Below are 15843 nucleotides of genomic sequence, written 5' to 3'. Positions count from 1 at the left end.
TTCCACAAACACATGAAACATACATTCACATGTGAAACGTTCACACACATACTACTGAAAACTCACATCCACATATGTCAAATGTTTGCATCGCCACATGAAATGCATTCACATGTGAAATGTTTACACACATTCATACTACTGAACATTTACAGACAAATACATAACGCTCTCACAGACGCATGTGAAACATTCACACACTCATTTATGAAATGCTCAAGTCTTATAAGGAAGAGTAAGAAGCTTTGAGAATGTAAGAGTGTGAGAACATTTTCACTATATTTTCATTATATCTGAAAGTGTGTTCAGTATATTCGGAAGGCATTTCAGTATATCCGAAAGTCAATTCAGTATATTCGGAAGGCATTTCAGTGTATCCGGAAGTCAGGTGAAAATGTTTATATACTGGGTGACCAAACACACAGGTCTAGAAAAAGTAAAGAAAGCAGGGTTCTGGAATTTGATTAAGTGCTTAGATGTTTTTGCTGTTGCTTCACTTCTTGGCAAGACAAAATACAGCCCTGCCCTGAAATGCACCCCCCATGTAATTTATGTTCTGTATATTCCAGCATCAAATTATTCTCACTGTACATTGAGGGCAATAGTATGAGTAAACAGAGTAAGTTTCATGCATGTGGCACTTTCTAGTCAGAGTTAGCAAGGGATGCATTTCCTGGCAAGACCGAATACAGTGCTTCCCTGAAATGCACCCCCCCATGTAATTTCTGTTTTGTATGTAGAATCTGAGATGTGGAAGGTGGAATGTTCGATCCCAGGTGCCGGCGAATATCGACGAAGAGTAACATTTTGCGATGGGTCTGTGTCTTGGCACAAGTGTCAAGTGGTCACATGTTTTAATAGCTGTTGTCAGGTTGAAAATCGTTTTTCCAATGGTAATTTTCTTTTGAAAGAAAAAAAAAACGTTTTAAACTTCTAAACTTCTTTTACACGTCTGGACCTAATAGCATGTAGTCAGAATATGTGCTCTCTCCGTTACACGGCTGAAAATGTCTGGGGTGCATGGCCAGTCCAATATCAGGGTCCAATATCAATTTCGTAATCATCTATTAAACATCTAGTTGGCCTATTAAAAAAACTGAAGCAGCACTAACGAAACTTAACGGCACAAACCAGCATAAACAAAACACAAACAAACAAGACTATTTTGGGTCAATTTGGAGCATGTTGGGGAGCTGAGTTACATCATCGCCTATAAATGTAATGTCTAATAGCCTATTTTAGAAAGCAATGTCGCACAAACGAAAATGTTAACGGCACAAAACAGCTTCTGCCAACTTCACTCTCTATCTCCGCGACTTAATTGTCACAGACTGGCTTCAGTGGCTTGTAGCCTCAACAGTTTTACTGTAGCCTAATCAAGCAATTATGCCATTCACGTGTCGTGCGAAAAAGTGACTTTCTGCCAAAAAATGCTAACAGCATATTTCCCAGCTACATAACTTTAGGACCGTGGTAATAGCAAAGGTTGCTATGTCTTTGTAAAAGTTTCTTGTAACAAGAAAAAATGTGTTGTAGCGTAGCCTAATTAGGCATGACATTTAGGCCCACGTGATTATATTCAATAGCCTACTAAACTAACGAAAGTGTCCATGGTAAATGTTTTTTACTGCGTACAGAAGATGGCGACATACTGCCACTTTTGTATGGCAAGTGTAGAAGGGTTTTCTCAGCCAAACTCTGTGAAAAAAATATGACAGGCAAGCAAGAAACGTTTACCCCGTTCATGCCACTCAAACTTTCAGGCCTATAGTCTCTTTAAGAAATGTGTGTGTGTGTGTGTGTACCAGTGAGGGGGGAGAGGTCATAGAGGCCCCTAATGTATTAAAGATGTGTGTCTCATTTTAATGAGACACAAAGAGATCAATTATTCTACACCCATCCCCCCATCTCATCTTCTCTTTTCCCCAACCACCTCTACCCTATACCCTCCCCTCTCCAACTCCCCTCCTCTCCTTCACTCAACCCCTTCAAATCTCCTTTCCAGTCTCATTGGCCTTCTGTCAGCAAAAATTAAGACTAGGACTGTAGAAGACTACTGTTTCCTATCACCCTCTAAGACTGCAGAGTGCAGGGGTACTGCTACAAAAGGAGAGATTGAAGAGGGAGGAGGAGAATGAAACAGTGTGATAGTGAGGGAGGTGAGGATGAAATAGATGGAGGAAAGAAGGGTAGGGAGGGAGTCAGTGTGAGTGAGTGAAAAAAAGTGAAAAAAAGAGATGGCAGAGAGAGAGTGATACTGCAGGAAACAGTGGGAGGGAGGGGGACTTCACACCTGGTCTGTAATCATGACTAGAACATGTCTGCACACATCCTTGATGCCTCACACATGATATGATGTCTCAGCTATTAACTCGCAGTGGGGGTTTGAATGCCGATGTTTGTGTGTGAGAGAGTTCTCTTTTACCACTACCTCACAGCAGGAGTTGACCAGCTGGTCCCTGGATACACTGTCACCGTGGTGACAAACCTAGGCAAAGGAGGTCCTTATGTCATTTCATTGTGAGTGTTTGAGAGAGGGAGACAGAGACTCCCCCTCTAACCCCCCTCCCCCCCAAATGTTTTAATAATTGAGTATCTGTCCATCCATCCAGGCCTGGGGGGCTGTGTGTGTGTGTCTGAGGGGGTTGTTTGTATGTGTCTATGTGTGGGCAGGGTGTGTGTGTGGGGGTCTGTGGGCCTCATTTAATAACATTGCGACCGCAGCTTAATCTGCGCCTTTGCCCAACCGCAAACAGCGGACGGTGTATTTCCGCATTTTGCGTGGTATCAAACCAGATCCTCGTCAGGCAATCACCGCCCATTAGTGTTAATTAGCGCGCCGTTAAAAGACGGAACAAATCGCCTGCATGTTACTGTCTGCCACCATGGGTAATTCGAGGAAAATAAAAAATAAAGTTCAGCGAACAGGAGCCAGAAATATACACACCCACTTTGGCACTTTCCTTTGTACCCTTCCAGCAGCGGTAATCTGCGTTTTTGCTCAAGTGCGCTGCCTTTGTAAATACGGTGTTATGTCTTTACCCGCTATTTCACGCCTGAAATGGGCGCAATCCTGTTAGTAAATGAAGCCCTGTGTGTCATCAAAGAACAAGATGATAGTGTTTGGACATTCTGGAGATGAAGATGCCACCTTTGGAACACAGCAGACAGTGGTCTGAAGTCAGTAGCCTAACTTAACCTTTTTGGTAGAGGGCAGGGGATGTTAATGAATGTCAAACAAAATTTGAGCCAAACGATAGTTCAGTGCATTGATAAGGTGACTACTGTGAATCTGATGTCTTTAGTGTGTTTAGTAATTACTGAGTCTTTAAAGCATACCTACTGCTTCTCTAATTTGTTATTGTTTTATGTCTACTCTGGTCTATAATGCCAATGAGGTGGCAGTAGAGGTGTCCTTTGAATACTTAAACTAGTAGACTGAGTTTACAGGAACAGGCCTGGAGGAACCTAACCACAAGAAAGTTAATGAGGCAAGCCCTCATTGTATATGTGTGCGTGGGATGTGTGTGTGTCATGTTTGAGCGTGTGTGGGAGGGGGGTGATGGGTGCGTGTCACTGAGCACAGTGCATCAGTGTTAATACATTGGGCACTATAACATTCCAAGGGTGGGAGGAGGCAGTGTGTGTGTGTGTGGTGGTGGGGGAACAAGAGGCTCTCTTAGCTCAGGGCACCTGCCTACTCCGTTCAAGTCTGTGTGTGTATGTCTGACAGAAGAAGTGTGTCTATGTGTGTGTAAGTTTGAAAGAAGAGGTGTGTATACGAGAGGGTGTCGAGTTTACAGTAGAAGGGATTTGAGGAAGTTCTCCCCCCCTCCCCAACTTCCTGTCATCTGAAGCTCACTGGTCCCCTGGGGATGGGACTGCCCTGGAGGTCTGACATTGAAGGTGATGATGATAGGGTTAGATACATCAGGGTGACATGCAGATGTGTGGTTGCTTCTGGAAGCAGAAAGCTGCAGCCATCTGCTTCAAGTGGGACTAGGAAGTGGTCTGTCTGTAGATGGAATGATACTGACCGAGGTGTCTAGTTTTGTATCTCAGTGTTTCCTTAACTGACAGCGAGAATACTAGTGTGTGTGTGTGTGTGTGTATACATATATATATATGTGTCTGGTCTGGTGTGTGTGAAGATCAACATAACCTTGCAGCACCAAGAAGTGAATTGTTCCTTATCATATTGAGGGCAACACCCATTCTTATCTCTACAGACACTCACATGCACACACGCACACACACACACACATACACACACATACACACACAGCCTGTTAAAACACCACAAACAAACGGCTGTAGGGAAGTAGGGAGCCAGATGCTTTGTCTACCATCTCTCCCCCCCTCCCCCTCCCCTCTGTCTGTGAACGGTAAAAGTGCTGTTGAAAGCGAGACAAACATCACCCTGTCTCAGTATAAAGATGTGGTATCTGCACAGCTAATCTGACTTACATGGTTAAACATTCACTCATGCAACAGTGCAGTTGCTTAAGTACTGATCAGACGTACTGTACAACAGAACACAGTGAAACACTTGTCAGACCCTTGCAATACTCCAAGAGTTAAGACAGTCAGCCATACCAGCCACAGCCTTAAATCTGTCATCACATTGTGGCAGGTAAAGAGACTAGGCTATGGTATGTTGTCACTGGTTAGAGGTTATAGGCAACACTTTGTCACTAAAGCGGCAGCTGTTGTAACTATTCAGATGTGGATCATGTATTGAAAGTAGAAAACTAAAAATTAGGATATCAAAACTGACTTGGTGGAGGAAAGACTCAGGTTTCATTACTGTGGGTGGCACTTTCCATGGATGGTGAATGGGCTCCATACACCCCATCCCTCCATTGAAGGACAAAGCTGAAGTCGTTGTCGCCGTAGCTCCACCTCTAACCTCAGACTCCCCGCGCCTTAATCGTGTTGACAGTTATTCCCTCGAGGACCAGTCATCCAGGAAGGGGGAATACCAGCCTGTGCTTCCTTGCAGGGAGAAAACAAATAGCCTTAGCTGATACACAGAGTTCGGTGACAGTGTTTTAAGCACTGAAGTGGGGCAAAGACCAAACCGTAATTTCAAAAACTCCGGAGTTTAGGTGAAGTCCAGACTTGCTTGTTTGAGCGCTAAAGGAGACGTTGCTGTGTGCGCGTGGAGACTTATAGATTTTACTTTAGGTTTCATAGCATGACTGTATACGCGCTATAGAAGGTAGACGATTATCAATAATCAACCAGCAATTTCTTACGCCTCTTAAAATAGACATTTGGCTTTCTCCTCAAAGAGAAAGGCGAAGCCGGAGAACATATTCCTGCATGAAGTTTTCACCCGGTTCCGACTGAAGAGGTAACAGATTCTTTACTTATTTTACATAACATACCCAATTCATTTTGAGAATGCGGTAGAGCACAAGAAATGCAGCGGTGTTTTGGCATAATACTGGGACGACAGACGTTTTCTCGTAGTGTTTGAAGATATTCTGTCACCTGCTGTTCCTCTTGTCTGATACTCTTTTGATTCAACAATTTCTATCACCGGCGTATTCTAGGGGAGTAGCATTTATAAAGGCTGTAACTCTATAGCATAAAAAAATAGAAACGTAAAATCTAAAGATAGGCTTATTTTGTAGCATAACAACCATCATCGACTGCCTGAACGCTTCTGAGTTGAGCAGGGGAAAACCGAAGTTTTGCTTTAGGTAACGTGCAGTAATTCAGAGACAGCTCTCCATTTTGAACTAGGTAATACACGGCTATCATTAGCGCTTGGCCATAATCTTAAACCATGTAGAGATGATTGTGTTGTTCTAAGTCTACGTATTTGTACGGGAGTGCGTATGTGTGTGTAGGGGGAGGTTGAGGTCAGGAAATTGTAGAGCAGGTGGAATGCAAAGATATTCACTAAGGTTTGAAATCACTCAGACTTTACCCTTTCTTTCTTTCTTTCTTTTTCTTTCTTTCTTTCTTTCTTTCTTTCTTTCTTTCTATGGACAGTGCTGTTTAACATCATAAACAGTGGTAAAGCAATGGTAAATGCTAGATCAGGGTGGTGTGTGGATTTGTGTACAGGGGTGGGAGAGAGAGCTTTAATTTGGATGTAATAACTGTCCAGCTTCTGCTATCCTTAATGACCACAACCTCTGGCCCTGAACACACACAACCCCCCCCCCCCCCACACACACACACACGCACACACAGACAGACACACATACAAACACACACATGTGCAAACACATGCACACAAACACACAACATATCTCTGAATATATTGAATCCTGAGTGGGGTTTTCCGGGGCTGCTCTGCTGTCTAGGTGCAGGTCGCATTCCTCAGCCCCTAGGAGACATGGTTGGAGACAAAGAGCCTGGCTGAGTTCTTTCACCCTGCATGAGTCACACTCTTGTTGGGACTGCTCTGCCAGTCATGGGTGGCCCACAGAGGGATATGAAGATTAGGATAATAATGCTGCTTTTTGGGACAGTGTGAGTCACGTGTAAACGCCACTGTCCAGTCTGCAGCGTTCAGACACTCAAGGTCAAGAGAGAAGGAGCGAGCATATGAAATGGGGAAACAGAGGTCAAACTGTAAACGTTTTAGAAACTATCCCACTGCCGTACGTCTGAGCGGTAGAATGGGGAAGGAGTTGTGACAGGTCTGTCTGACTGTGCTGTCGTGTTTGAAAAAGCTTCCTCTTTCTGTCACTGGTGCTCTGCTGGCTTTTGCTGTCCCTTATTATCTCTCCTTTTAAGTAACACATTCATGCACTAAACAGACACAGTAACATTTTTGAACTGAAATGCTATATTCTTTGGCTTCATTGAGGCCGTGTTGTCTTGAACAATAAAGAGAGGTTGTGGGGGCAGTGTGTGTTTGTGTGTATGTCGTAAGTATATGTGTGACTGTATGTGTATATGTGTGTGGCGTTGAGGGTGAGGTGTACTTACTGTAAGTCGCTCTGGATAAGAGCATCTGCTAAATGTAATGTAATTTAGCTGTTGTTGTTAAATTCAATAAATTCGAGGGGGTGGAGCTTCAGCTCCTTCACACAACACGCCCCCCCAGTCTCAAGCAGAGAACACTGATGATTTTCTCACGATTTCAAAGCCTAGTATAACATACTTGTCATTTTTTTTGTTCGAATTTGGAAGGGTAGATAACAACACATTCTTCTGTGGTGCGATGAACTTAAAAAACTAATTTTGAAGAGGAAAGCTCCTTTTTACCTAAAGGAATAACGTTCATTTTGGTAATAATGACAACCGTGTCAAACGGACACGGGGAGCTTCGCTAATATTAGACACAGATACAGGACATAAGAACAACTTTTAGATCAGATATTTGTCGTGGGTGAAACCTCAACATTTCAAAAACACAATATCTTACTAAAGATGATATCAAAGGGGCCAAAAACAATTGATGAACCACAAGCTACGTAGGCATGAACAGTTATGATCTCGAAGCTGCGTCAACTGAATGGAGGCATCCCTAGAAATAGTTTAGCATCCCTAGAAATAGTTTAGCATCCCTACAAAATAGTTTAGCATCCCTAGAAATAGTTTAGCATCCGTAGAAAAAGATTTGCATCCGCAGAAAAAGTTTAGCACCCGCAGAAAAAGATTTGCATCTGCAGAAATAGGAAATGATATTAGAAAATATTATTGACCCTAATTTGACTCCATACAACTGACATATGAAACAATGTAATAAGACGTGAAACACTTGCGGGCAATGACGTCACCACACCACCTGCAAACTCAAAACACAACAGCAACAAACTCAAAACATAACTCTCTTTCTCTCTCTCTCTCTCTCTCTCTCTCTCTCTCTCTCTGTTCAGTTCAGTATGCTTTATTGGCATGACAGTTCTTGTTGAGCAGTATTGCCAAAGCAGTCCATATTGAATGGACAGGGGGGAATGTCCCTGTACTTACTGTAAGTTGCTCTGGATAAGAGTGTCTGCTAAATAACAAACAAAAAAAAAGGAATAGTTTTCTGTTTCAATTTCCCCTCATGTACAGTGCCCACAGATTCTGTTTTTTGATGTCTTCCTTTTTCGATTGCAAGGGTGTGGTCATTCATTCTGTATTTTGTGAGCAGCTGTCTTTGCTTTATGTCCTTGACAATGTATAGATTAGATATTCAGCCATTTCATAGTTTCTGTTTAGGCCCCGATAGCAATCTAATTTGTTTTGTGTCTTGGTTTCTTTTTCCCAGTGTTCTAGGTAGGAGTTTTTGTTTTCTGTTGTGATTAGTTTTATTCTGTTTGGTGTTAGTAAGAGGGTGATAGACTGCGAAGGAGGTGTGCCACGTGGTAACTGGTTTGTTAGTCTCATAACCAGCTTGCACAGGGGGCTCTTTTCAGGGTTAACTTCATGGACTGCAAAGGCTTTAGATTGAAGGGTTTCCTCAGGACTGGATTTTAAATGGGTGTAACATTGTAATGATCTTTTCTGGATTTCTAATGTTAAGGAGGAATCAACTTAAGTCTGTACGGCATTCATTTGTGGGAGTTTTCCTTCGGATATTTAATATATTTCAGCAGAATTCAGCATGGAGAGTCTCTATTGGGTGCTTTTCCCAATTGCTGAAGTCGAGGTTGAGTCGGCCCCATATCTCACTTCCATAGAGAGCAATATGCTTGATGATGTTGTCGAATCCCAAATCTTAATTGGGATGGTTTTTTTATAAAAAATGTTTTTTATTGCATATAAAGCTCAAAGCGGAAGCTACCAGAGGCGTTCATTTGTAGGCCTAGGTATGTATAATTCATTGTGTGTTCTATAGAACACAGAGTTCTCTCTCTCTCTCTCTCTCTCTCTCTCTCTCTCTCTCTCTCTCTCTCTCTCTCTCTCTCTCTCTCTCTCTCTCTCTCTCTCTGTCTCTTTCTCACACATCTCTCTCTCTCTCTCTCTCTCTCTCTCTCTCTCTCTCTCTCTCTCTCTCAGACTTTCCCTTTCTCTGTGGTTTCTACTTAATAACCACTGGGAAGTAACACCGTATCTGCATGATGAACACTTCTAAGGGAGGAAGTGACTAACCACAGCTCTGCAAATTGTCTATTCCCTCACTGAAGTGTTATCTTTACTGTGTTGCACAAACAAGGTTTTGTCTACTGTATTTCCAGAAGTTCAGAAGAAACTGTATTTCACGTAGAGTAAAGGAGGAGGAGCAGAATGCATGGTGTGTGTGTGCTCTGTGTGAAGGAAACGTGTCCTTATCTATAACACCTCTAAGAAAGCATTGTGTGCATTTTAGGGACAGATTAGTCATTGTTGTGAAGGAAACTTTCAGTTACTGCCGTTAGACAGATGGTGCCTGTGACAGCAAAGGAGATATATGTACGTTATGGGTTGAGACTGATTAGGGTAGAACAGATCAAAGGTCCAACAGAAAAGAATGGAAGATTGACGGAAAGTTTTGTATTTTTATTTTTTACCGTTGATCAAGACATATCTGTTCCATCTCCATAGCAGTGTGTCGTTGTTCGACCCATACATCACAGTGCTTCCTGTCTGCTTTATTTTATAGGGGTCAGAGGTCATCTTGTGTCAATGGAGACCAACCAGCCAATCAGATGGAGACTGGGGGTGATGATGGTCTGTCTCCTCAGGCTCCTGTCTTCAGGTAAGAGTCACTATCGGATACTGGCCTGCAAACAGTATCAGTGATCATGTCTTTATTCAGGTCACACCATGCAACTATTGAGATTGTTTGAGTCACAATTATTTGATTTTTGTTCCACATTAGCAACTTAACTATTCAGAGAAAAAAAAGAAAATTATTCATTGGATTGTTTCACAGGATCATGTGAAAGAGATCGTGACTTCAAGATGTGTGGTACCTGGCGGCACGGCAATGGGTCCCTGACCCTGATCTATGACCTGAAGAAAGGCTGCGACAACATCACCATCTCGGCCAATCAGAGTTGTCTCTCCGTGCAGGGGCACATCACGGGCCAATGTGACATTTCTATGAAGTTGGGGTTGAATTTGTCGAAGGCGGAGACGCCATTTTGTGTGTACTGGGAGCCCCTATTGGATCAGCTGACGCTGGAGATGGAGGGAAAGAATCAGACGCTGTGCCCGCCTTCTGGTCTCTATGACACTTGCTGCACCGGCCTATCACACGGCCCCAACCTTCCCCCGGCCCCATACGGGATCTTCGACGCCATGACCCACGGTGACCCCATCGGCAGTCTCACTCAGCCTGCCTACACCTTCCACGGAGAGAAGACCAGCTGCAGTAAGGAGTTGTGTGTGTGTGGAAGGCTGTTTCAGTACCTCATACTGCTGTTTTAACACTGCTAGTGGTCAATCTACTGACTGTGTCGTGTTTGCCTTGCAGAGGAGCTTTTGTGTGCGGAGGCCAGACAGGGGTCCAACCACATCAACATGTAAGTAGAGAACTTTAGCATATCTCAGCATCAGATGGACAAGCCACAACAACAACTGATTGGGCAAAATTCTGCTGCCACTTTAGTGTATCGCAGCTGTCGAATTAGTCTCTTCTCCGAGCATTTGATCTTTTTCATAGTTCCCATGGTCACATTTGCCATCATCATCAGCCCAGCTCAGCAGGTTGTTTTAGAGGAAGTGAGCGCTTGTCTCGCTGACTAAGTGATGATGGTGTGATGTGAGGCTTGAGTGATCTGCAGAGGTTTACATACCAACAGGATGCAAATGATAATGGATGTTGGCAGATTGTCATGTTCCCATCACTGGAGCGGTTTCACAGTTTATACTTGTATTTCCTATAATAGCATGTTTCTGTTTGTGCATGTGGTTGCATGTTTGTGCATGTGTGTAAATGTGTGTGTATGTGTGTGTGCAGAATTGAGGATGCAACATTTAGGTCCCGGGTCCTGGGTGAGTGGGAGCTGCCGTGTGTTCAGGGCTCTGTGCTGGAAATGAAGGAGGACTTCCAGGGATCCAGTGTTAACCTGCCCGTAAGGCTAGACACACACACACACACACACTAACAATCCTCCAAATGGTCTTATTTCTCTTTATACTATAAGAACTAGATTGGTATTGGTGTGGTTCTGTTAAGCAAAGTAACCCAGATACTAAGTCACTACTATTCCCCTCCTATTCTATTCTGTGTGTGTCTCTATTTGTGTTGTCCAGGCTCTGCAAGGCTTGTCCATTGAGAAGAAGCCATCTATCTATCTCCCAAGCTGTCTTAAAGACCCTGGCCGCAGCAAGGCCAGGGTCGTCTGCTCCGTCTTCACCAACAGCTCCCTCTTCAATGTAGGACAGCCACCTCCACCGCCACTACAGAAAGCTACTGTGCTTCAATTGAGTCATATACAACTGTAAAGATAATGGTATGCTTAGGTTATCTAATCTATGGCTGTGATTGGTGTTGTTGTCAAAACCAGCCCAAAATGACAGACAGAAACGACATTAGGATTCTTGAACACGTGGTGGGCATCACTGTGGAGAATGAGGTCAAAAACAACCTGCCGGAGCCAGTGAGGATCACTTTTCATCATGACGTCATATCTGTGAGTACGTGTGTTTGTGTGCGTATGCCCAAGTGCTCGAAGGGAGTCAAACCGCAACTGCAGTGCAATAACTATGTATTTGGGTTAAAGTTGTGTGCTTCCTTTTCTTCTGCACTTATTGTTCTGCGATGCAAAGAACAAGGTAACCACTTCAACCAGCCTTCTGCATCTAGCAGTGACTGATATGGAGACTCTCACGTATGCCAGTGTGTGACTTTCTGTCTCAGTTTTCCAAAAGAAAGCTTCTCTGTACACTTTGTAGATTTGCCTGGGTCTACTGTACACACTTCAACTTACAGATGCAAGTTCTTATTGTGGTTTTGAAGTGCTGTTGTTGACGCTACTGTTTTGAGGCTGACATAGAGACTGCCTTATGAATATATTGCCATCTAGTGGTGAAGGTACGTTACATTACTCTTGATAAACCATACTTCACTCCACTTGCATTTTCTAGGTGAATCACTCCAGAACATGTGTTTCATGGGACACCAGGACAGGTGTGTAACAAACATAATCTATTAGTTTAATTGTTTACACAGTATATTATTAATTAGAGTGATTTCAAATGGCACATTTCTGGCTTTGAGAATATATATATTTTATTATATTCAAATGGAAACATCATTGACTCCTAGCTGACCAGTGATCTTATATCGTTGGTGAGATGTGCTTACTAGTGGATGTGGTGGTGTTTTCAGACACCTCAGTCCATTGGAGGAGAGATGGCTGTAAGACGAATGAGAGCAGCCTAGAGGTCACAACGTGTCACTGCAACCACCTGACATACTTCACCATCTTGGTGGTAAGCTATGCTGTCCTTCACACACTCTTACACACATGCATGGGGTTTATAAAAAAACACTTGCATACATAAACCATTAGTGTTATGTACATGCTGCAGTAGATCATGTACAATTGTAATGTCCTGAATCAAGCAGTCCAACTTTGTTCATGAAGCACATGACATGCACATAGTGGGCAGTTACTCCTTGGTGACCTGTGACCTCTGTCCTCTTTGTCCATCAGGAACTGAAGTCGCGGCCGGTGCGCCACCTGCTGTCTCTGACCATCATCACATATCTGGGCTGCGCTGCCTCAATGGTCAGCTGTGTGGCTCTCCTCATCTTTCTGACCAAGCAGAGGTACATCTACTGGACACTTGTAGACATGACCACTCAGCATTGGCATTTGTTGCTCAAGGATTATGGTAACTTCTACACTTTCTCCTCTCTCTCTCTCTCTCTCTCTCTGGCTCTCTCTCTCTCTCTCTCTGGCTCTCTCTCTCTCTCTTTCTCTCCCTCTCTGCATCCCTCCTCTCAGGAGAGCTAAGGAAACGTCAGCTCCAGTCCACCGGGGTCTGGCCACGTCCCTCTTCTGCCTCAACTTCTTCTTCTTCTTCACTGGCACACTGGCTAATGTGGTCGGAGCTGAGCTGTGCAAGATTGTGGGTGCTGCTCTGCACTACAGCCTCCTCGCTTCCTTCTCCTGGATGGCCCTCGAGGTGTTTCACACTTTCTGGTTGGTCTACATGGTCTTCAGCCCCTCCCTGAAGACCTATATGTGGTATCTGATAGGCTTCGGTGAGTGAGAGTATGCAAAGGATATCAGATATGATTGGTCAGTGCTACTCTGTGACTGTGTCTGTCTAGTTATTGACTGGCAGTCTAACAAAATGTATCTGTATAAAAGCATGTACTAAAGAAAAATAAAATGACCTCTTAACAAGGCTTCCCTTTGAGGGAGAAGGAGATGAGTGTTATATATTTCACTAAATGTAACTTTACTTCCACTAACAGGTGTTCCTGCCATCCCAGTCGTTGTCCTGTTTACCATGCCAGACATCTATGGTGTGAGGCAGGTCATACCAATGGATGACGTCAGCAACCCCTACAAGATGTAAGGAGCTGGCTGCAGTCCAGATGATGACGAGAATGTTAGGTTAGATCAGCTGTTAACTCAGGTGTAGGGTGGAAGGGCCCACCTCTGCACTCAGTGTGGATATCTACAGTCTTGATCATATAGACAGACAGTCTATCTACATTGTGTGTATATCTATGCTGGGTTTGTTCATGTGTTATACTAGCAGGGTTTTCCACACCAGGCTAAGGGCTTCCACGACAAAATCAGCATGCTATCAGCAACGGAGGTGTGAAATGTGTGTATGTGTACCTGCAGGTGCTGGCTGGTTACATCTGACTCCGCCCTCATTGCCCACTACCTCACCAACCTGTCATTCCTGACACTGGTGGTTCTCTCTGGCCTGCTGATGCTGGGCCTGGTTATGAAGAAGATACAGAACCGGCCTGAGTGGAAGAAGAACCGTGTGGCCTTCCTCAGCATCTGGGGCTTGAGCTGCCTGTTTGGGACCACCTGGGGGCTGGGCTTCCTGGACTTTGGGCCGCTCTCTGACGTCATCCACTTCTCCTTCTGCATCCTCAACTCCTTCCAGGGTGAGACACTGGCCACTGAGCATCACAGCTGGTCTCTCATTCTGTTCAGTCTTTTTTATGTAAAAAAGCACCCACAAAACTTTTTTATGTAAAAAAGACTGAACAGAATGAGAAAGTAATGTTTCTTATAAATGTTGTACAACATTTATAAGAAACAGTACTCAATGTAGAACACAGCAGGCCCAATACTCTCATGATACTTACAACTGTGGAATAATTTAAATTGGAATAGTAGAAATCAGACCGGGTTCAATTTGACACACAATAATAATGTAATCATATTTTCTGAGTTTGTGAACCTGGGCCAGCAGTCTATTGTGTAGCTCTGCCTCAGGGACAATGGCCCCAGTCTCAACCAGTCAGCAGCAGCATATCAGCACCACAGCTGTTTCCTCTCCTATTCAGCCACCGCAGTCTCACTTAGGAGCTGGGCCCTGTATCTGGACAGAACATCACTCCACGATGCCAGAAGCACACTGAGCTCCAGTTAACACACCTTAAACCCTTGTTTTCTAACTTGGGGTTGAAGCTTAAAGAGAAATGTTTAAGTATATGATTTATTTTGATTAGAAACACAGGTTACTTATCAGGTCAGAAATGTAGGGAACTTAGTGCTGGGGATAACATATGTAATATCACGGTTGAAGTTCAATCTGCATCTTCCCAGCCATTATTATGTAAGACAGTGTACTTGACAGTGGACAACAATGCAGCAATGTTCAACAACAAGATAATGACTCTTTAAAATGTTTGCATTCTAGAATCTCTGTTGTTGACTGATGACGGACACGAACATTCTGTGTTCTAGAATCTCAGCTGTTGACTGTTGTTTGAGGCTAACATTCTGTGTTGTCTCGCAGGGTTCTTCCTGATGCTACGGTTTTACATTCTAAATAAGATGAGGAAGCAGTCAGACTGTAGCTCGCAGGGCAGCAGCACTGGATCCGCCAGACAACACATGCTGCAAGAGAAGACCTGCAGCTGAGATCGTATGGACAGCTGGCCTGGACCACCACCCCTTGACATTTCAAACAAACTCAAACGTTTCACCTTATTGCACTGAAATTATTGTAAAACAAACTTGAGCTACTGTATATTTCTAAACATGTTCAAATGAAAGCTTCATATTTTTTTTTACCGGTTATAAGCTTATTTTCTTGATGAACATTAATTCCAAATATAAAGCTAGTTTGTGTTGAAGTAGCACTTTAGTTTTTAGCTTAATCCTTTCGCTGTTCAGTTCCTTGGAGCTTCATTGCGAGAACCTTCGTTTGGCACTTTCAAGACTACTTTTTTAGAGATACTTTTATGTAGAAAACAAAATGACGGGTTAAATGATTGTTGTCACTGTGTGCTGTATACATCTTTGTATATATATATGTGTACATATTGCTTTAATTAATGATTTCTGTAGCCTAATAAAATGATCAGAAAGAGTTATGTCAGTGAGAATGCAAAACCCTTTCCTGTGCCTGTGTGTGTATGCATAGTGAGCAGTTTTGTCCTGCATGTTTCCTGAGGGGGCTGTATACAGGCTACTGACGCAGTCTTATCTGTGCTCTCTTTATTTCCTCCCCAGAGGAGACCCCTCTTCCAGTGAAGGGTAGCCCACTGCTTCTGATAGATGGCTTTTACGAAGGTTGTAGAATGTATTAACATGGATATATGTGTATGGAGGGTTGCGTTTGTGTGAGAGAGCAAGTGTGTATGTGTGTTTTTTGAACCTGCGTGTGAACGTCACATTCTGCTGAGTTATGACTCCGCTGTCCCTCGTGCTGCACAAATTCTAACGGATGATGTCTAATTACACGTTTGGTCTTCGCACTGTCCTGCAGTGTCCTTGAAACGGCACCTACCTATATTCCCAAATCCCCATGTTG

At 43.5% G+C, this 15843-nt stretch overlaps 1 protein-coding gene across 2 annotated transcripts; it reads left to right on the top strand.

Annotated features, from left to right (window-relative positions):
* The first annotated feature begins 4811 nt into the window (after positions 1–4811).
* Positions 4812–15416, top strand: adgrg1 (adhesion G protein-coupled receptor G1). Of its 2 annotated transcripts, none has more exons than XM_047041944.1 (14): positions 4812–5356; positions 9536–9631; positions 9809–10249; positions 10352–10400; positions 10838–10952; positions 11134–11256; positions 11388–11513; positions 11968–12010; positions 12212–12315; positions 12540–12655; positions 12834–13093; positions 13310–13409; positions 13689–13963; positions 14824–15416. In XM_047041944.1, exons 2-14 carry the CDS (start codon positions 9559–9561, stop codon positions 14946–14948), a joined length of 1950 nt encoding a protein of 649 aa, XP_046897900.1. In that variant the 5' UTR covers positions 4812–5356; positions 9536–9558; the 3' UTR covers positions 14949–15416. The 2 variants fall into 2 exon arrangements, with proteins under 2 accessions (XP_046897900.1, XP_046897901.1); XM_047041945.1 differs by lacking the exon at positions 4812–5356 and adding an exon at positions 9209–9417.
* Positions 15417–15843: the final 427 nt, after the last annotated feature.

The sequence above is a fragment of the Hypomesus transpacificus genome, chromosome 19, assembly GCF_021917145.1.
Source record: "Hypomesus transpacificus isolate Combined female chromosome 19, fHypTra1, whole genome shotgun sequence".
In the NCBI taxonomy this organism is placed as follows: Eukaryota; Metazoa; Chordata; class Actinopteri; order Osmeriformes; family Osmeridae; genus Hypomesus; species Hypomesus transpacificus.
This window is presented reverse-complemented; position numbering and strand designations above follow the sequence as displayed.